At 39.2% G+C, this 22,542-nt stretch overlaps 1 protein-coding gene across 3 annotated transcripts in view; it reads right to left on the bottom strand.

The window, feature by feature from the left end:
• CTNNA1 (catenin alpha 1) overlaps nt 1-22,542 on the bottom strand; it is a 300,857-nt gene that overhangs the window by 32,191 nt on the left and 246,124 nt on the right. For all 3 annotated transcript variants that reach the window (XM_044387443.3, XM_026508084.4, XM_057307159.1), the window contains exons 8-9: nt 16,776-16,856; nt 15,440-15,592 (exon numbers count right to left, since the gene is read on the bottom strand). In XM_044387443.3, the coding sequence (XP_044243378.2) occupies nt 15,440-15,592; nt 16,776-16,856 (234 nt within the window). The remainder of the gene's footprint in view (nt 1-15,439; nt 15,593-16,775; nt 16,857-22,542) is intronic.

Below are 22,542 nucleotides of genomic sequence, written 5' to 3'. Positions count from 1 at the left end.
CCCTCCCCCATTCTCTCTCTTAAAAAAAAAGTCATTGTAAAACATGACCAAAACCTTATTTTGTAGAATATAAAACTTTTAAAAAACATTATCCCTCAAATGTGCATTTTATGATGCTACAGTGAAGGAAAAAGCTTAAATCAGATGTGTTCATAATCTATAATTCCTATTGCTTCAATCCTTAAGAAGGCATTTTAAAACACAAATACAAAATTTGAGGTTCATCACTGAATTAGCAGTTTGGGACTAACAGAGGTTCCTGGTGAGGTGAGGTGAGCATACTAAGACCCAGCAACCCCGCCCCACTCCTGCCATTTGGGAGGCAAGCCAAGTGTTAAATTCAGGAAGGTCTGTCACTGTGTTTCTATCCTCTACTCTCTAGTCACAACTACCACAATTTTATTTCAATTTATACTTTCCCAATTTTACGAATCTGTAAAACCCAGAAAAATACTTAAATTAAGAAACAAAGATTATGTAAACTAACATCCACTGCAGATCAGATACCTGAGAGAGGTGTGTGGCTAAGGCTGAAATGGCTAACTTCTGTAAACCATCTTTCCTGTTTCCTGATACAAAACCTAACAAAACAAAAGTTATGGAAGACTTGTTCTTTATTTTAAATCATTACTTAAAATGGTTTCTGACGTACTGCTGAAGCAGTTATGCTCTACAAGAGTACACTGCCCGTTTCAGGAGGCCACCCTGCCTGGCTGGGGAGGAGGAAGCGGGCGCCTGTCACTGACAGTCTTCTCCAGATGAATGAGCTTCTATTCACCCTCCAGGGACAGGGCTACTCACTTCTAACAATGACAAATGTGCAAACGCAACATCTCAACCGTAGCTCTCTGGGAGGCTGAGAGGCTAACCTCATACACTAGTGCCAGGCTTGAAGACAGTGAAAGCTGAGGGTGAGAGGAGGGGCTTCCTAGATGTCTCCTTCTGGGGCTCTAGAAATTTGGGAAAACAATTAATACTGAGACTGAAGAAGATTCTGAAGTTTGAATTAAAAATACTTGGAGCAGCTAACTTGTAGAGAACCTGGCAGAGCACTGCACACAACCTCTAGATTTGTTCTGAGAATAAGTGACTGTATCTCTATCACAGTAACTTGTGTATTAACAACGTAAACGTCTTTCATTCCTGCTAATGCAAGATGTGGGCTAAGACTGATACTATGACCACCCTTTGAAATCATGAAGGCCTCCTGCATGGCTTATGCCTCCACCATGTAAAACTGGACCTGGTAGAAGAGCAGAACATTTCAGAAAACCAGCAACTCCCTGATTTTAAAAAAAAAAACCCAGCCCTGGATTTTTGCTGGTTTCCACAGTAGTGCAGTAACAATCTGTGCTGTGGAGAAAGACAAAAAGCCTCACAGCCAGGCTGTGTCAGTCAACAAACATGACCTCTGCACATTACAGAAAAGACAACTTTTCACACATTTAGGAAAACTCTACCTTTATACTAGATTTTCTTTTCTGAAATAAAATTTATGTCATTCTGTAGTGGAAAAATATCCCATTATGACAATTTTTTCTCTATTATACATGTGTTGATGACTTTAAATGAAGCTGAAATGTGTTTAAACTCAAACGCAAGTTGTTTCCCACTGCCCTGAGTACCTGCTTCTCATTCATATTTGGCTGAGCTGCTCCACTGCCCCTTACTCTGGAGCATCTGAAGGAAGTTAAGATTCTTTTTGTTCTTGGTAATAAATTACTCCTTTATTAATGACCTAACAACCTATACCCGTTTTGTGGGAGTAAAACAAGTGAGAAGAACTTTGGAAAAGGGAGCTATTAGGTCTATTTAGTGATACTACAACCGTAATGCTGACGAGGATGAAGCTCAAAACCTAAATTACTTGCCACTGCGGCTTTGGGTCAAGCTACCACGTAAGTTTTCCTCTTTAAAATGGCTGAGTCTGAACTCTCAAAAAAAAAAGTACAAAATAACAGTAACTCAACTTTCTAAACTTGTCATGCATTAAGTAAGAGATGCCAACTGCACATCATATAAATTTCAGAACCACCCAAACTTCTACCAGTTACTCCCAAATCCACAAGGGTAATGATGACGGAACAGAGGATAAGCCACCAAAAGATGACGCATGCATGGATGACAGAAAAATTCTAAGTAATGGCTGCATAGTTCTGTAAATGTAGTAAAAAAAAAATCACTGAACTGTAGAGTTAAAAGGGATGAGGGTAAATTTTATAGTATGTAATTTATACCTCAAAAACCTTGTTGTTGTTTTTAATGCAGGGCTAAACAGGTAATTAATTAAGGAAAGTTATCAGAGGCTAGATATGAGAAAGCAGAAATTCAAAGAGGAAAAAGCAAGCACTGAAAACACCATTTATACATGGGTGGGGAATAGAGAAATGGGGTAAGAGACTGATCAGAATTTGGGTTTTTAATAGAACAATAATACCATGGCCCTGAAGAGGTAAATGCCTCTAATCTAGTCATGTGTTAGTGGTATCCCTAAGCAACTGGTAAAAACAAATATAAGTGGAAATTTTCCCTGATGGAAGGTAATCTAAACCCAGGCCACAAAGAATTCTCATAAGCAAAATTTCAGGAATGTGAATTTACAATAAAAAATGCAGGAAGTACACAAGGAGATAAGCTATCTTGGGCAGGAGTAAGCAAAACAATGGTGTAATCAGATCCATAATGATGGCAGATACTCAAATGACCAAAACTGGAGTATTAAAAAATATGTTTCTTATGTTAACAGAAATAAGAGAAAGTCTACAGAGGAAAAATACACTCAAAAATGACTAGGCATACTGGAGAAGGACCAAATTAGAACTTAAAGAGAAAATTAATAACTTCCACAACTTCTATAAGTCTAAAGCAATACTGACTAAACACTAATGGAAAGAGAATTACTAACCTGTGAAGTTAAATGGAAGAAATTATTCAGGAAAACCAAGAAATTTTCATGATATGGAAACCACACACGAAATTAAGAGATGTGCAATCAGACTGAAAGAGACTACTATTCAACTACGAAGGATTCAGAAGGAAAGACAGAGAAAGAGGGAGTAGCAACAGTGAAACAGATTTTGGTTAAAAACTTTTCAGAGTGGATGAAATATAAATTTCGGATTTGAGAAGACAAATTTAAGCAGGGTGAATGAAAAGAAATCCATACCTGGACATACTAGTGAAGCTTTACAACAACAAAGACAAGATTTTTAAAACAGCCAGAAAGTTAGTACACACTATTCACCAAGTAAGCTCAGTTACGACTGACGGCTGACTTCTCAACAGCAACGATTAGAATCCAGAGATGGGGAAAAAGTATCTTCAAATCACTTGGTGGGGGGAGGGGCATGGAGAGATCATCCTAGGACATGCATTCAATGAAATTTTTTCCCCAAGATTTGGGGCACAATAAAGACATTAAGACAAACAAAACCAAAAACCACCTGTATTTACTCCAGACAGATGTTTCCTACCCTGACTAAAGAAGTTTATAACAAAAATGCTTCAGGAAAAAGGGAAGTAATTCCAGATAGAAGGTTTGACAACATGCAAGAAGAAGTGAGAAGCAATGAAAATAATGTATCAGGTAAATTTTAAGCATGAAAAAATGAATACAGCAACACTAATGGGGCTAAAACTTAAAAGAACCAAAGTACTGGACAATAGTGATATTTAAGTTGGAGAATGATGGAAGTTAAATCATTTTAAGATTCTGACATTGTTTCAGAAAGAGGAAAGATACTGATTAATCTCAACCTCTGAGTTAAACATGCATGCTATAACATTCAGAGTTACTACTAATAAAACAGAGTTTACCACTTCCAAAGAAGAGGGGATAAAAATAGGAGGTGAGAGGACTCAATCAATCCAAAAGAGGAAAGATAATTAGAAACAGAGAAGGAAGGATGGAAACAGAGGGTAAAGAACGAGAAAGAGAACAAAATGCAATGGTAAAAATGAATCCACATGTCATAACGGTAATGAAATGTATAAGTACAAAACACTTTAATTAACTGGGAAAAAAAACCCTGCTAAACTGAGTAACAATAAGTAAACATATGCTCTTTATAAAATACATTTAAAACATAAACAAAGGTTGTACACTATTTTAAAAAAGAAAGAAGAAAGCTACACACTGGGACGATGAGAAGGAAGCACCTGACTCTCAGCCCTCCAGCCTCCCCAATACTGTCACTGGGAGGCTGCAGGCCACATGCTAGACCCCTCCCGAGATCACAGCTGTTTGCATCTCAACTCAGTGGCAATCGAATGCTATGACCTTGCCTTTTTAGACAGAAATGACCAGAATTTAAAAAAGAAAATCATGTGGAATCTGTCACTGTATTAGGCATTAAAATGTTGAGGACTCTAATCATTAAATGACCTTTATATATAAATATGTAAAATCTCCATGTAAGAATTCTTTTCACATTTTTAGGTTAGGCTTATTTCCCATGAATAAATGGGTATCCTCCCTCCATTCTAAAGACAAGAACTACACAACTGATTGTTTCATCCTTTCCCTCTTGCTACCAGGAAGTTCCATGCCAAATCCAAATGCGGCCAAGGTAAATACAGTTCAAAATGGTCTATTATTCTTTTCCTAGGTCCTTATTTTCTACATCCACCTTATTTTATCAAGTATGTTCTTATTTGAAATAAGCCATGTCAAATCTAATTTAGGGAGAGGCTGGATATAAATATAAGCATCTCTAGTAACAGGATTAGAAACTGTGACTTTATTAAAACACCATAAACTATTTTAAAAGGCTTGGCTATCTGCTATTTTTTTAAAGGCTTTCATAGTAAATCACCACCCAGATGATACAGTAATCATTTCCATTTACTTGGTTATCATACAGACCACTTTAAAAGTTCCCTATTTCTATCTAACTGCCTGAATAATCTATCAATCAGTACAGATAGAAAGAGTGCCTACCTAAACAGCAGTTCATCAGCTCTACTGAGGAGCAAACAGCAGGGCCGACACTCTTCTGAAGCAGGATGAAGACTGGGCAGTACTTCCTCTGTCATTTCTACCAATGTTCCAAGAGAAAAGAAGAATCCTGGTGTTCCTTGAGAACAATGTTCATCTACTGCCTTCACCAGACGATCCCAAAATTTGACTAAATGGTTAAGTTCAGCCAAAAACGCTTGTTTTGGGTACGAGGTGTTAAAACAGTACAGCAAGACACTTCTGTTTTACAGACTCACTTACAGACCTTTGAAAATGTGGGAAGACCAAGCTCAACAGGCTTAGTAAATTCTTTTGGAATCCAAAAGCATTCCCCCCAAGAACACCAACTTCTTTAAACATACTTCAGTCCTAGAAAACTGAAGCTTCATTTAATTTCCTATTTACAAGAATTTCAGTCTATAGTATTATACAGAAGCACAGAGAAAATACTGAAGATGTCACAGGTGGATCATATAAGGTCAGTGTTCAATTCAAATGCTCCTTACAGAGCCTTCCTCAAGGCTACTTCACTGTGCACTAGCTGCAAACCACAGAACGTAAGTGATAATGCAGATCATTCAATCTGCAGTAAAAATACACTTTTCAAGCCAATAACGTCCTGGATAATGGGAAATACTTTGGGGTATGGGTGGCGCACAGGGCAATGCAACAAGTAATGATAATCCAACTCGAAAGCATACCAGTTAACATTTACTTTTTGGTTCCTTTTTTTTTTTTTTTAAGATTTTATTTATTCCTTTTAGAGAGAGAGAGAAAGAGAGAGAACAAGCGTGTGCACACACACAAGTGTGTGGGGAGGGGCAGAGGGAGAAGCAGGCTCCCCGCTGAGCAGGGAGCCTGATGTAGAACTGGATCCCAGGACCCTGGGATCATGACCTGAGCGGAAGGCAGACGCTTAACTGACTGAGCTACCCAGGCGCCCTACTTTTTGGTTCTTGATACACAAAACAATGAACAAGATACTATCTTATTGTAGCGAGTTCATTATAATAAGAGGCCCATTTTAATGCAAGGTCTGGGGCTGAGGGGAAAGCAATACTAAGTGATACATAATTTTTACAGGCAAGATTTCATGAATGGCATTTTCCCTATTTCACTCTCGATTCATGAAATTGAAAAAGAACTCAGAAGAAAGCAAAATTAAAAGGGAAACGGATTGCTCCTTAGCTATTAAGCTGCTCACAGCCAAAGGAGGTAGGCAAAGAATGAAGCAATTAAAAAGGACACATGGGTGTTGCATTATTGACAAAACGGTTAATATTTCTGACAAAATAAATTTTTTACCTCAGTACACTTTAAATTGAAGAGCAACATAAAGAAATCATTAACTGGATATGGGAGAAAGAGTCAAGTATAAAAGGTGTTATCATTACCCAGAAGCACAGCCTTGCCCTGAAAGAAAAGCCCTCAGTGCTATACTGCATAGCAGAAGAAAACCGTGAAAAGAAGTGTCACCCAGCTCACCAGTAATGACCCTCAGCTCTTGCTCTATTACTCACTGACCTTGGGGACACATAACCTCTATGCATCTGTCACATAAAACAAGGGACTTCGATACCTCTTGGTAATGGATTCATTCCACTGACAAATGTGGTATGAGATAGGCAGAGGTCCTAGCCAGAACCTGAGAAAATAAGTTAAGAACAACTTCACCTCAAACACTCCATTATATGCTTTTTCAAATAAAACAGAGCGTAACTGAGTGAGGATCCAATCGGCAGCCAGCCCCACACAGACTTCTGGACACTAACTGTGTGCACATAGAGGGAGTGGAGAAATCTGCTTCTGTTTATAAAACCTTAAGAGTCAGTATATGGTTTTTATTCTTGAAATTAATCTTGTATTTCCATAATGTGATATACAAAGGCACCATAAAAGGTTTCCATTTGTAAGTGGGTGTTATCTCTAATACTACTCAGAAACTATTTCTATATTTGAAGCAACTTTACATGATACCCCAAATTAAAGCATAACCTTTTTATACTATTTTACTTGGTTTGGAAAGAAAGTATTTCTATTAAAGCAATAAATAAGACTTCCAAAAACCAAGTTAGCAAGTGCCAACACATCTGCTCCAATTTTATTTTGGTCATGTATTAAAATGCTACTTAAATAACAGCTTTAGCTCAGCTTCCATTTAGAAAGCTGATAAAATGGATAACTTGGTTCACATATCATGTCAGCGTCATTTGTATCACATTATACAAAATAAACAGATTATATATTATTTTGATGGTCTCCCCCTCTCTCTAGTAGAACATAACTTTAATGGGGGTGGGGGTTTTTGTTCCACTTATTACTACCTCCCTGGTGCTTAGAACAGTGACTGGGACATGTCAGGAACACTATAAATATCTGTCTTAAGAAACTATCACAACTGTTTTTCTCCCTCAATTATAGAAAATTTGCTATAGGTTTTTGAAAGCTCTGTGCTAACAAACAAAAATATTTCTCAAATCAATGTGACCTCATCTTTGAAAAGTTTCCAAATTTTCTCCTTCATCTTCACATCCCCAAAAATTTTACAATTCATCCCCTCATGAACATATAATACAGAATGATGCATTATGATGCTCTTTTGCATAAACATTACAAATACTCAGACTCAATATCAATGATGTTCAGTCACAACATATATCTCTGCCATTTCTCAAAGTCCAGTCCTGAGACCAGTCAATGAGAATCCTGGGGGACAGTGGACCAGGAATCGGAAGGTTGAGCACCTCAGTAACTTCACTGTTTATTACCTGAGAACTAGTACATTCATTCATCTAGTAGTTAAGTGAGTACCTACTATGTTCCAGGCACTGTTCTAGGCCCATGTTCTCGATGAATTTACATTCTATTACAGTATGCGGTAGGGAACAGAAATATAAGAAAACGAAACAGACCTAATAATTTCAAATAGTAAAAAATGTTATGGAGGCTATAAAACAGGTGATTGGGTTTTAAAAAAAATGGTAGAAGGTGGAATGGAAGGGATGAGGGATCCAGGAGAGCCTCAATGCAGAGGAAACATCTGAGCAAAAGCCCGTGGGTTGGGAGGATAAGTGGACAGAACATTCCAGGCAGAGGGCCCAGGGAGTGCAGAGGATGTAAGGTGGTGACATGTTTGGCTTCACTTGTGCTGAAGAGAACATTTTCTAACAACCAATAAATCAGACCACCAGTTTAGGGATCACATGTGAGAGGAGCACATCTAACACCAAGGAGCAGCTACCATACAAAGGCAGCACCCAAGTGTTCATGTGGAAAATGTTTTTTAAAAGTGGGGGCAGAGCACAAAAAGAAAAAGAGAAAGATGAGAAGCAGTTGGAAAGGCAGGCAGGGTACCTTATGGACCACAGTTAATGTGGGTTTCAGGGGGCACTTGGGTGGCTCAGTCAGTTAGGCATCTGACTCTTGGTTTCTACTCAGGTCATGGTCTCAGGGTTATGAGATCAAGCCCCACGTCAGGCTCTGCACTGAGCGTGGAGCCTGCTTAACATTCTTTCTCTCCTCCTGCCTCTGTCCCTGCCTTCCCCAGCTGCCCCCACTCATGTGCACACATGCTGTATCTCTGTAAATAAATCTTGAAAAAAGACAATGACGAGGACAAGGAAGAGGAAGGAGGAGGAGGAAGGAAGAAGAAGAAAAAGGGAAGAAGAATGTGAGTTTTAGGATTTTATCTCAAGTGTGCCTAGAAAGCCACAGCTGAATGGGTCCTGAAGCAAAAGAATGATGTGATCTGATTTAAAGGGGTCATGTTGGCTGCTCTACAAAAAAGAGACTAGAGAGGGACAAGAGTGCAGCACAAAAATCAGCTGGGAGTCAGTGGCAGAAGTCCAGTGAGGTGGAATGGCTTGGACTAGGGAAGTGACCATGGAATAAAGAAAAGAAAATGATATGGGGACTTATAGCTTAAATATGGAACATGAGGGGGGAAGAGAAGAACCAAGGATGACTCCTTGATTTCTGGCTAGAACAACTGGGTGGAATGGTGGCAAAAAAACAAAAAACAAGGATGTTTTTATCAAAACATTACATGTAATAATGAAAGACTAGAACAACCTAAATAACCTACATGCCTAATGGTAGGGGACTAGTTAAATAAATGGACCAGTATGCAATCAATAGAAATACTACAAATGACTACTTTGTAATACAATAAAACGGCTATGATATGGCAAGCAGGAGGAAAACACATTACATCATAACAAATTATGATATCATTTGCCTCAAAAAATAAATCAATATATCTGTTTTATATATTTTTTTAAAAAGTCAACCCACATATAAAGTATAAATCTACTCCGAAATATTATTTTCTTCGTGCTTTTATTTTCCAAATTCTCTAAAATGAACTCATATTTCTTTTATAATTTTTTTAAAACTGTATTTTTAAATGGCAGTGTCCCAAAACCACACCTACCTAAACTGGCACTTTTTTTACTCCTCAGGCATCTTGCTCCATAGGGATGCTCTCAAAAACTCTTGTAATATCTCTAATACTGAGATATGAGCAAATGGGCAAATGAGCCTAAGCACTGTTGCCAGAGAGCAACCCTGGACAAACTCTGGCCGATGAGAATTTTGTGTTGAGTCTAGATCCCTACCGCAACAACTTCACAGCATCCCCAAATGGTTCTGGGAAGAAGTCTGGCTTCACTTCAGTGCGGAAGAGCACATCTTCTAACACTCAATAAATCAGACTACCCGGTTTAGCGATCAGATGTGAGGGGAGTGAGTCTAAGCCCACAGAGTTGATATCTGATATAGAGCAGCACCCAAATATTCACGGGGAAAACTGGAAAAAGAAAAAAAGAAATTACTGGACAGTACATTAACAGAATCTCCTGTGGGAAGCAGACAGGCAACTGGAATCCACACAGCTGCTGCTAGAATATAAACTATGCTTCCTATAGGTATCCCAATGTTAATGGGGTGATCATGGAAGTTACCAAAAAGGATATAAGGGAATAACGTAGACATGTTTTATCTAGATAATTCAGAGAGCAAGACAGAAATAAAGGGATTCTGAACAGACTGAAAGGCCAACCATATGCTAAGAATGATTTCTAGTGGCAAGCTGTAAGGTTCTAGGAATTTAAAGTTTTTTGAGTAGCCACTAAAAACAATGAAATTAGCAAAAATAATTTGCTGGGGTCTTTCTTTCTCATTCTTTCTCTTTTTTTTTTCTTTTAAGATTTATTTGAGAGGGGGGGGGGGAATGAGACTGAGCAGGAAGCCTGACTGGTACTCAATCCCAGGACCCTGGGACCATGACCTAAGGTGAAGGTAGATGCTTAGCTGACTGAGCCACCTACGTGCTCCTAATTTGCTGTTTTTAATCCCAAGATATTACATTTTAATATGTAATCAATTTAAAAAAATTAATGAGATATTATACATTCTTTTCCCATACCATATCTTTGACCATATCTTTGAAATCAGGTGTGTGTTTACACTGACAGCTCCTCTCAATTCACATGTGCACAGCAGTAAAAAAAAAAAAAAAAGAGAGAGGCAGTTTCAGAGAAGGAGATTGTGGCTTCCCTTTCCTGACAACCAGAGAACCCAGCAAAGTCCCCCTAACAGAAGCAGTCCAAGAAAAGGTAAGTAACAATACATGGATGTCACAAAGAAGGGGGATTTACATACCAGAATGAGAAAACCACTCACTGTGAAGAGATGGACCCAATTCCTAAAGAACAGAAAACCTAGCTCCCAAAGGGGAGAACCTCCTGGGAAAAGAAGAACAATGCAAGAAGAACCAGATAAGAAAAATGGTAAGGCACTGGGTAAATGCCCACAAACAGGACGGAGTAAAGCTGCAGAAAACAACCACCAGCCCCGTCTTACCTCTTCTATTCTATGTGGCTTTATGGCAGCATGGCCATCTACCTGAAAACCAGGCATTCCAGTTCCTTCAAGATGGGGAGGTGCTGTGTAATAAAAAATGTCCCGTCTCTGTCCTGGTTTCCTGGAAGGAAACTTCCATACCCCTGAGATTGCTTCCATTAATGATAAGAGTATCTTTGTTATTCATTATTGGGCCTGACAGTTTGTGCTAATGAGGTAACTCCTGGTGGGCCCTTAAGTATGCACTCTCCTGAGTTCTAGTTGTTGTTCCAGCACATTATCAGACCTCAAGAGGGCCATGGGAAGCCCCCAAATTTGTAGCCAATTGGTCAGAAGTCTGGGCAGCCTGGGGAGCCTCCAAACTTGCAGCAGGCATTTGAAGTGCAGCAGTCATGTGAGGGGGCTCATGGGAACTCCTGAATGTAAAGTCACTTGGGTCAGAAGAGCATGTGGCAGCTTGCATCTACAGTGACAGCAACCTTGTTGGGGATCATGCCCTTTACCTGTGGGGTCTGTGCTAACTGCAGATGGTCAGCACAAAATTTTACTTCAGTATTTCCTTTTATTTTATCTTATTTATTTTTTACTGCAGAATTTTAAAAAGTCAAACCTATCTGGCAGAATTCTCAGGGGCTACAGAATCTGAGCCCCTCCTTTCCTGCCAGCGCCACTAGCCCCACTCAATTTCCCCACCCTCTCTTACTTCTCCTAAACCCCCAGGAATAACTGCAAAAGGCCACAAAAACCAAAGTCAGCTGACATTTACTCCAACTTAAGAGGAAACTAATGCAACAAAAAGAAGTAAAGAGATTAACAAAACAATCAAAATGCGGAATTTCACCTTTGTTTAAAAACAAGTCCCTGACTAATTCAGTGCTCATCATAATACAAAAGTAGAGAAGTCTTGTCACTGAAGAGTAAAGTTCTGCCTTGAGTTAAGAATTTCAGGCTTCTACAACACTTTAAAAACTCATTTCCTTTTTTAAGCACATATACAATTATATATCCTAGTATCTCTATTACCATAAATGCAATTCAACTGTTTGAGAGTAGTACTACAAACCCTTTAGTTATGCCTCAAGCAATAAAAAGGATGTCATTTAATACATATATAGTAAGTATGGGGGGGGTTGACAGGGGTGAGACAGGGGTCAGAACTGAGTTGTGATAGGCAATACCAAACTCTAAACTCAAAGCGGCCTTTGGTTAGTATAGTTCAGAATGAAATAAAAGTAGAAGCACGGACAATACTCCTAAAGCAAGGTCTCCAGAGCCATCAGGTCCATATGATGCTTCTCACTGTTCACTACGCTAGCAAGCTCAAAAGGCACAGCCCTCACTGCTGGAGGACCTTAGGCAAGTTACTTAACCTCTCTGAGCCTCAATTTCCTTACCAAGAAATGCTGTTGTGGAAAATGCATTGTATTTGCATACACCTGGTTGCACAGCAGATGCTCAGGAAGTGTCAGTTGTGTTGGATGAGGATGACAAAGTAGTTCTGAATAAAGAGCCCTCCAGCACTAGAGACAAGGCCCTTTCTCATGCCACTTCCGGTACCTGTTACCCTAGGCCTTGGGCTGACAGTGCCCTTGCTTTCTGCCTTACAGGCATACTTTCTAATATGTAGGCTACTTACAGGAGGTTGGCTTCCTAAAGACAATCTTCGTACATCTGGAGGTTATACCTCATGCTATCATGTGACTATGGTGAATAAAATTATGCTTAATGGAAACATAAAATGATACTCCTCTGATTTTAATTCCAAATGAATCATTAACTTGAATAGAAGACTGACCTAGGACCCACAACTATATGGTCAAATGATCTTTGACAAAGCAGGAAAGAATATCCAATGGAAAAGAGACGTTCTCTTTAACAAATGGTGTTGGGAAAACTGGACAACACCACAAAGAAGAATGAACCTGGACTACTTTCTTACACCAGGAACAAAAATAAATTCAAAATGGATCAAAGACTTAAATGCGAGACAGGAAACCATCAAAATCCTAGAGGAGTACACAGGCAGCAAACTCTTTGACCTCGGCTGCAGCAACTTCTTACTAGACACGTTGCCGAAGGCAAAGGAAACAAAAGCAAAAACGAACTACTGGTACTTCATCAAGATAAAAAGCTTCTGCACAGCAAAGGCAACAATCAACAAAACTAAACGGCAGCCTATGTAATGGAAGAAGATATCTGCAAATGATATATCTGATAAAGGGTTAGTATCCAAAATCTATAAAGAACTTATCAAACTCAACAGCCAAAAAAACAAATAATCCAGTTAAGAAATGGGGAGAAGACATGAACAGACACTTTTCCAAAGAAGACATCCAGATGGCTGGGGCGCCTGGGTGGTTCAGTAAGCTAAGAGTCTAACTTCAGCTCACATCATGATCTTGGGGTCCTGGGATCGGCCCCACATCAGGCTCCACACTCTGTGAGGAATATGCTTCTCCCGTTCCCTTTGCCACTCCCCCTGGTCTCTCTCTAATAAATTAGTAAAATCTTTAAAAATAACAAAAATAAAGGGTGCCTGGGTCGCTCAGTCAGTTAAGCGGCTGCCTTCGGCTCAGAGGTCATGATTCCAGGGTTCTGGGATCGAGCCCTACATCGGACTCCCTGCTTCTCCCTCTGCCCCTCCCCCCACTTGTACTCTCTTTCTCTCTCAAATAAATAAAATCTTTGAAATAATAATAAAAAGAAGACATTCAGATGGCTAATAGACACACGAAAAGATGCTCAACATCACTCATCATCAGGGAAATACAAATCAAAACCGTGATGAGATAGTACCTCACACCTGTCAGAATGGCTAAAATTAACAACACAAGAAACAACAGGTGTTGGTGAGGATGCGGAGAAAGGGGAACCCTCTTGCAATGTTGGTGGGAATGCAAACTGATGCAGCTACTCTGGAAAACAGTATGGAGCTTCTTCAGAAAGTTAAAAATAGAACTACCCTATGACCCAGCAATTGCACTACTAGGTATTTACCCAAAGGATACAAAAACACAGAAGGGGTACATGCACCCCGATGTTTATAGCAGCATTATCAACAATAGCCAAAATATGGAAAGAGCCCAAATGTCCATTGACTGAGAAGTGGATAAAGATGTGATACACACACACACACACACACACACACACACACACACACACACACAGAGGAATATTACTCAGTCATCAAAACGAATGAAATCTTGCATTTGCAACATGGTTGGAACTACAGTGTATTATGTTAAATGAAGTCAGTCAGAGAAAGACAAATACCATATGATTTCACTCATACATGGAATTTAGGAAACAAAACAGATGAACATATTAGGGGGTGGGGGTGGAGGAGAGAAACCCAAAGAGACTCTTAAGGACAGAAAACAAACTGAGGGTTGAAGGAAAGCAGTGGGTAGGGGATGGGGCTAAATGGGTGACTGGTATTAAAGAGGGTACTTGTTATGATGAGCAATGCCTATTTTATGTAAGTCATGAATCACTGAATTCTACTCCTGAAACCAATATTGCACTGAATGTTAACTAACTAGAACCTAAATAAAAATTAAAAAAAAAAAAAGAAAGAAAAGAAAAAAGAAAAAAAAAGACTGACCTATGTATTCTGTACATAATCAATTCAGGTCAAAGTAACATTTAATGGTCAAAGAAAACCTGACGTAAAATTAGTAATGCATTTAATGTGATTACTGATGTTTTCCTTGGAATATTTTTATGGCATTAACCTGGCCTAAAGTCACTATAAATCCAAATGTACAAGACACACAGTTTACATAAGGCCCATTTTCTATTCTTACATAATGACCACCTTACCAAATGGTCTATGGAATATCTTTTCCAAATGTTGATGCTTTACATTAAGGTAACAAAATCAAATAATTTGAGTATGTGCTTTCTATATGTCAATTTTTAAAAATGAAATAAATAATAATGAAAGTTCACTTATCAAAAGGTAGTAAGTAGCAAGCCTGACCTACCTGGAAATTAAACAGCAATTCCCTTCTCTTTTTTCTTGTCATCTTACAAAACCATCACTTACAGAAAGATTTCTATTGTTACAACATATCTAATTAACAGCATGTTTCTTCAATTTTAAAACACGATGACTGGACCGAGTCTATGTCTCAGGCAAAGAATTAGGCACGTGACATAGATCATCTCTTTCCGATCTCAAAATATTCCTGAGAGAGGTATCATTAGTATCCTCATTTTACGGAAAAGAAATGGAAATTCAGAAAGGTTAAGTGATTTGCCAGGATGCAGCCCAGGATGTAAGCCATGCAATTTCTCCAACTTCTAGACACTACCCCCTTCTATAGTATCTTTTAAGTTCAGACAAGTCACAATCTATCTTTATTTGCATTAACATTAAGTGGAGATGTTAAGTTTCTAGGGCAGGGACTATCTATATTTAATCATGCACATAATTAACGTAAACTGGCCAAAATGGTAGTTTGGCATAGATATAAAGTAATGGTAAAAGACTTTCATCTTACACATACTGTATGTTAGGTGAGCCCCTAAAATTTTTGGCTGATTAAATAATGTGATTAAAAAATCACCACACTCCACCAAGTTACCTATAGTTAATGAAACTGCTAACACACTTACCTCAATTAATTTGTTGGCATGTTCACGGAAAACTTGGGCATATTCCTTAACTTCCTTCTCATTTCCATTCTTTGCAGCTTCAATCAATACTAAAAGTGGAACGTTGGTTTCCAGGAATGAATCTGAAACGTGGTCCATGACGGCTTTGCGGAGCTAATAAATAAATTGTAAAAATGTGATTTTATTTCTACGAAGAAACTAGACTGCTTTTATCCTCTTATACTTTTAAATCTTAATGGAAGCTCATGATAGCCTGGCTGCACTTACGTGAGGATCCTTCATGTAAGCTGTGCAGTTACATAATCTGCAGCATAGGAAACATGATCCTGAAGATAATGGTTATGCTATAGTCACAGCATTTCAGCAACAAAATCTGAGGTTTCAAGATAATATCCTTTTTTTCTTGGGAATTACAAAACTAAAGCTTGTATCTTAAAGGAATAATAAAAAACTGAACAGAAAGCAGCTCTGGGATGAATTGACACAGAGCCTTGCAACATATATAATTAGCCTAACTGACTGACTGAAAATGAAAAGACAGGATTAGGTACTTTCTGGCTTTTCTGAGGAGGGTTACCACACCATGAGCCTTAAACCTAAAAAGTTATCTTTATAACCATTTCTGATACGACTTCACCAGAAGGAAAATGAATAAAAACACATTCCATCATTAAGTTTGCTTTTTATCAAACATGATCAATAAAATGTCTCTCTACTAAGTCTGGAAACTATTACTACAACTTTAAGTCTTACTACATGGTTTTGTAAATTCAACCCTAATTTTTTAAATACTAAAACTCAACTGGATTCTAAAATGTTAACGGGACTATTTAACAAATGAAGAGATTCTTTCCTGTGTATTTACTAACTTGGAAAATTGAGCAAATGAAGTATCTCTATACACACGTATTTGTACTGGAAAAACATCTCCACCAAGGATCTAAGTGAACTTCAAGGGTGCATCAGAATGGGGCAAGTCAAATAAATAACTGCTATTTCTGTTTCGCCTGTATGTAAACCAGTACCACAAGATCCTTCAGAGTTTTGTCACAGGTTCCCCAAGTCATTTTATATTGATTTTCTTACCTGTACATCCTTTTCACACTACAGCTAATTTATTCAGTCCATCCCAGTGGGACTGTATTATTCCAGGCCCCCAAGCCATTTTATTAGCAATTTAGAACCTTACCAGCTAACAAGCAGAGACAGGCAGTTTCCTGTGAAAAATCCATCCTTTACCCCAATAAAAAATATGGGCCCAGTATTTATTGGAATTTTAACCCAAATTACAAAAGTGAGAACTTGGGAAAGCAATCAAAAATTTTTTCCAGTTTACCTGTCTACGCAAGTCCCTAGTCTTCTTGGTCATTTTATCTATTGCAGAATTGAGCGCATCACTTCTTTCTTTACGTCCAGCCTGGAAAATAAGAAAAGAGATGCACATTTTAGTAATTCACAAGGAAATGTAATTATAGCCAATAGCTATTTTTGTTCAGATCAACACTATTTTTAAAAGGCTTTTTTTTTTTTTTTTAATTAAAGCCCAAAGTTGGAAAATAAATGGGGGCAGGGTAGGAGAGAACCATGTAGCTTTTTTTATAAAAACCTAACCTTACAATGCTTAGGATCCACATTATCTGATGGCACGAACTGATGGAGATTTACCAAAATAAGAGAAGCAGAGACATGACTTTCATTTAAAAGGCTGTTTGAAAAATTAAACTTCTCGGGGCACCTGGGTGGCGCAGTCGTTAAGCGTCTGCTTTCGGCTCAGGGCGTGATCCCAGAGTCCTGGAATCGAGCCCCACATCAGGCTCCTCCACTAGGAGCCTGCTTCTTCCTCTCCCACTCCCCCTGCTTGTGTTCCCTCTCTCACTGGCTGTCTGTCAAATAAATAAATAAAATCTTTTTTAAAAAAATTAAACTTCTGTTTCTTTTAAAGATTTTATTTATTTATTTGGGGGGGGGGCGAGTGAGCCTGAGCACGGGGGAGAGGGAGAAGCAGACTCCCTGCTGAGCAGGGAGCAAGACACAGGGCTCATGACCAGAGCCAGAGCAGATTCTTAACTGACTCAGCCACCCAGGTCACTAAACTTATGTTTTATTTCAAGGTTCAGAATACACCAATCTCTCCTTGAACTGCAAGTAAGAACAGGTTACACCTGATTTTGATAAACTCTGAGATGTGAAGAATGTCAAAATATGAAAGATGGCACCTGGCACTAAAACAACGTGAAACAATGAATTTTAAAGTTAAGATGGACCATGATGGGTCAAATTAATAATGTATATTATGCAGCTCCAATAAGAATGCTTTGTAAGATTACTTCAGCCATATATTTTTAAGTTCTAGGATACGCTTAATCCGATTGTATTGCACAAAAAAGAACATATTAGTCACTCTGAGAGAGTTATATAAATGGTGGGCACTGCGTTAAGATTTGCATCGGGGAGCATTTTAACCAGAACCAAAATCAATGGTAACTGGAAGAAAAGGGCACAAAGCTAAATTAGTTACCCAGGTAGGACTAGCCATGTGCTTGGAAATACCTTGGTAAGATGTAAGATATTAGGTAGGTTAGTCTATCAAGTACTTTAAAAGTTTTTCCTTACAAAATGCCCAGCCAACAAATGTAAAACAAAACATGCAGTTATCACAGGAGAGATACAAGTAGACAAAGGAATTTAATCCATTGTTCTACTTTTCCATGCCCTCAAGACATTCTGGTATACATATGCCATCAGTACACAAGCCAGCACAGTACATGAATGGTTGGGTGGGGAGATGTATTTTCATGTTTTCTCAGTGCCTTGTACGTCCATTTGTTACTCACTTTCTCTATTATTCCCCATGGGTTAAATGGAAACAATGACACCTGTGCCTCTGCCCCCAACTCTATGGACTGTTATAGGAGAAAAGAAAAAGTATTGAGGGATATAGATTATTTCGCAGAGGACTGAGAGGAGACAAGAGGGGATTTTAGGAATACTGAGAGTTGAAATAAAAGTACTAAATTAATACAATCACTCTCAAATCTGTTTAGGGTCACATCCATTATCTTTCTCCCTAATAATCCCATACTGCCAATAAAATTAAGTAGTCCAGTAGTATTAGTGGGTTAAGGGGAATCTGGGTGGTGCAGTCAGTTGAGTGTCCGACTTTTGGTTTCAGTTCAGGTTGTGATCTCCAAGTCCTGAGATTGAGCCCTGAGTCGGGCTCTGTGCTCAGTGCAGAGTCTGCTTGGGACTCTCTCTAGCCCTCCCTCCCTACTCTTCTCTCTCTCAAAAAAAAAACAAACAGAAAACCACAAATAATAATAAAAATTTTTTTAAAAATAAAATAAGTAAATTTTTTAAAAAATGGGTTTAGGGGTGCCTGGGTGGCTCAGTCAGTTAAGGGTCTGCCTTCCGCTCAGGTCATGATCCCAGGGTCCTGGGATCAAGCCCCATGATGAGCTCCCTGCTCAGCAGGGGAGCCTGCTTTCCCTCTCCCTCTGCTGCTCACCCTGCTTGTATTCTTTCCTTCTCTCTCTCTGTCAAATAAATACATTCTTGAAAAAAAAAATGGGTTTAAAAAAAAAATCTCAACAAAACTGATTCGGGAATGAGAATTTCTACCTGAAGGAATAAATGGTGATTCACTCCTGGCCATATGTGAGAAAAGAACTTGACAAGTATAATTAGTTACTGACCATCTCAAGGATCAAAACAACAGGATCTAGGGCAAAGGTGACTAAAATGGAATTTAAAAAAAATCAAACTAATGCCTTCATCAGGAAAGTCTCAGTGTACGGGCACATGCATAGTTCAGTCACTGAGCGTCTGCCTTCGGCTCAGGGCATGATCCCAGGGTCCTGGGATCGAGCCCCGCATAGGGCTCCCTGCTCTGCTGGGAGCCTGCTTCTTCCTCTCCCACTCCCCCTGCTTGTGTTCCCTCTCTCACTAGCTGTCTCTCTGTCAAATAAATAAATAAAATCTTTAAAAAAAAAAAAAAAAAAGGGAAGTCTCAGTGCATTCCTTAGACACATAGGCACACACTTCAAGAAAATTTCTCTAAGTAAACCTAGTAAAATTTATCATTGTTCCTAGCCACATTTTTAGGATATTTCTAGCAGATCGTTTATCCCAGAAAATACCGGCTACCTGAAACACAAAGGTTTGGCACAATGACCTCATGAGAACCCAACCCCTTATAACCTCAAGTGTAGAGAAATTTTCTCAATTTGTGTAGAAGGATTTACTGCACAAGTTATATAAAAGCAAATCCTCAAGCTTGATTTTGAGGGAATCACAGCCACACAGCAAAATTTACTTTAAGATGCAACCCATACCACAAATCTGTTACTTCTCTATTTCTGAAACCACCCTAAAAAACAATTTGTCTTTCTTGTTACTTTAGGAAATAAAAGTGTATGCCTCCCTGATCAGGAAGGGACAGTTCAGAAGCAGTCATCTGATGAAGCTTTTAGGTTATACTAGACAGACCACCTATCAAATCAAAGCATCCCTTCATAATATGTAGACACACGCATGCATGCGCACACACCTGGGTGGCTCAGTCAGTTAAGTGCCTGCCTTTGGCTTAGGTCATGATCCTGGGGTTCTGGGATCAAGTCCTGCATCAGGCTCCCTGCTCAGCGAGGAGCCTGCCTCTCCCTCTCCCCCTGCTTCTGCTTTCTCAATCTCTCTGTCAGATAGATAGATAGACAGACAGACAAAAAAATAAATAAAATATAAGAGGGTAAGTACACATGCATATACACACTCACAACCTTAACAATGAGCTTGATGAAAGTGGAAAGGTTGCTGATCTGTAAAATAAGATTTTACTTCTCTATGAAATTAAAGCTGTTAGGATTTTTTATTTCAAGTTATGCCAAAGGGAAGTTGCTCATTTAACCTTTAAAATAAATGACTCACAGCTCCTACCTAATTGAGAGACTCTATTCCATCTAAGCAGAAAGACCACGTAGGTTCATTCACATTTGATATGTATGTCCTGCTAAACAGTGACAAAAGGGGTAAGAAAAAGATACAGCATATTTGGGGTTTCAACATACAGCTTCCCCTCAAGCAAGTAAATACCAGCTGAACTGAGGGGAGGCAAAGGTTATTAGCCAGATGACCTCTAGCAACATAGTCCTAGCTGAGACAGTGAAAGGGCTTTCAAAACCCATCTTCAACAGAAGCATGAGGAAGCCACCCTACCTCTCTCCTATGTGGCCAGACTTCTACTTATTTACACAAACTCTTTACTGAGCACCCACTCTGCATTCACTGAAGTAGGCAGGACTAGCCAAAAGCCTTCTTTCAGAGGGTTTACACTCTGAGATAAAATAATTCAGAGCAACACATAACTCAAGAATACTCTACCGTGCTGGGCCTGATAGTTTTGAATGACATAAGAGTCACAGTAGTAAGGCAAAGTTATACACGAGGTTACATTTAAGTTAGGCACTGGTTTTTAAAAAGTATTAAAAACTAGGGGGTATGTGGGTGGCTCATTTAGTGGGGCGTCCAGCTCTTCGTTTCGGCTCAGGTCCTGATCTCGGGGTTATGGGATCAGGCTCTGTGCTGGGCTGGGTATTTGGTACAAAGTCTGCTTGAGATTCCCTCTCTCTCTCCCTTCCCCTTTGTCCCTCCTCCTGTTTTCGCGCGCGTGCGCTCTCTCTCTCTCACACTCACACACACACACACACAGTCTCTCTCTAATTAATTAATTTAAAACTTAAAAAAATGTTAAAAACTAAACTTTCTTGGAGGGAGGATTTTACCCACTTTGATGGTAACCTGTGAAAGAACAAACATCCCCCCACCCCCGCAAAGACCTGACCCTTGCCTCAGAAAGAGTAATCTTCCTCCTATAACAAATTCACAACTCCCCCAAACCACTCCTACCTTTGCCACAGATGACACAGGTCTCACTGCTGTGACTGGTGCATATGTCCACTAATTATTCACCTATATCCTACAACCTCTCAACTCCATGGCTCTAGTCTAACTCTTCCAAGTTGGGAAGGAAGGAAATATGTCCCTGGCACAGCTGGTGGCATCTCAAGGTACATTTTAATCCCTGGAAATAATGTGACAAAGGCTCCCAGGTGAGCATAAAGAAGACTACTCAACCTGAAAGGTAACAGTACAAAATAAACACAGTGCTTTCAAGAAAGAAAAACACAGTGAAAACTCCACAGCACTTCCAGTGAATGAACTTGTGGCATCTTTCTGTCAAAACCCGGGAGATCAGAATGAGCATGTGAACTATTCCTTTATCTTTCTGGAGGAAAATATGACAAAACCCAGGATGGGGAAAAGTTGGAGAGCCAATACTAACAGGGTCCCAGCACAAACTGAAGCAGGTAGCTGAGATACTCTAGTATCTTTTTGAGACACCAGGTTTCTTTTCCTTAAAACAGATACTAATCATCTACTTATTAAATAGCTGCTGTGTGTAAGTTGGGAAGTTATCAGAAGCACAAACAGGAATTTAAAGCAAATAGGTATAAACACTGGGGTTCAGGTGCCCCTTCAGATCATTACATTTGTATCTCTGGGGTAAATACCTAACAGCTCAATTGCTGGGTCGTAGGGTAGTTCTCTCTCTCTCTCTCTCTCTTTTTTTTTTTTTTTTTAAGATTTTATTTATTTATTTGAAAGAAAGAGAGAGAATGAGAGCAAGCACAAGCAGGGGAAGGAGCAGAGGGAGAGGGAAAAGCAGACTCCCCACTGAACAGGAAGCCCAATATGGGGCTTGATCCCAAGACCCTGGGATCATGACCTGAGCCGAAGGCACACACCCAATGGACTGAGCCACCCAGGAGCCCCAGGGTAGCTCTATTTTTAACTTCTTTAGGAGCCTCCATACTGTTTTCCAGAGTGGCTGTAGCAGCTTGCATTCCCACCAATAGTGTAAGAGGGTTCCTAATAGCTAAACTATGGAAAGAGCCCAAATCTCCATCAACAGAGGAATGGATAAAGAAAATGAGGTGTATATACAATGGAGTATTATTCAGCCATCAGAAAGGATGAAATCTTACCATTTACACTGATGTGAATGGAACTGGAGGGTATTACGCTGAGCAAAAATCAGTCAATCAGAGAAA

Source organism: Ursus arctos, unplaced genomic scaffold (assembly GCF_023065955.2).
Source record: "Ursus arctos isolate Adak ecotype North America unplaced genomic scaffold, UrsArc2.0 scaffold_5, whole genome shotgun sequence".
NCBI classification, from domain to species: domain Eukaryota; kingdom Metazoa; phylum Chordata; class Mammalia; order Carnivora; family Ursidae; genus Ursus; species Ursus arctos.
This window is presented reverse-complemented; position numbering and strand designations above follow the sequence as displayed.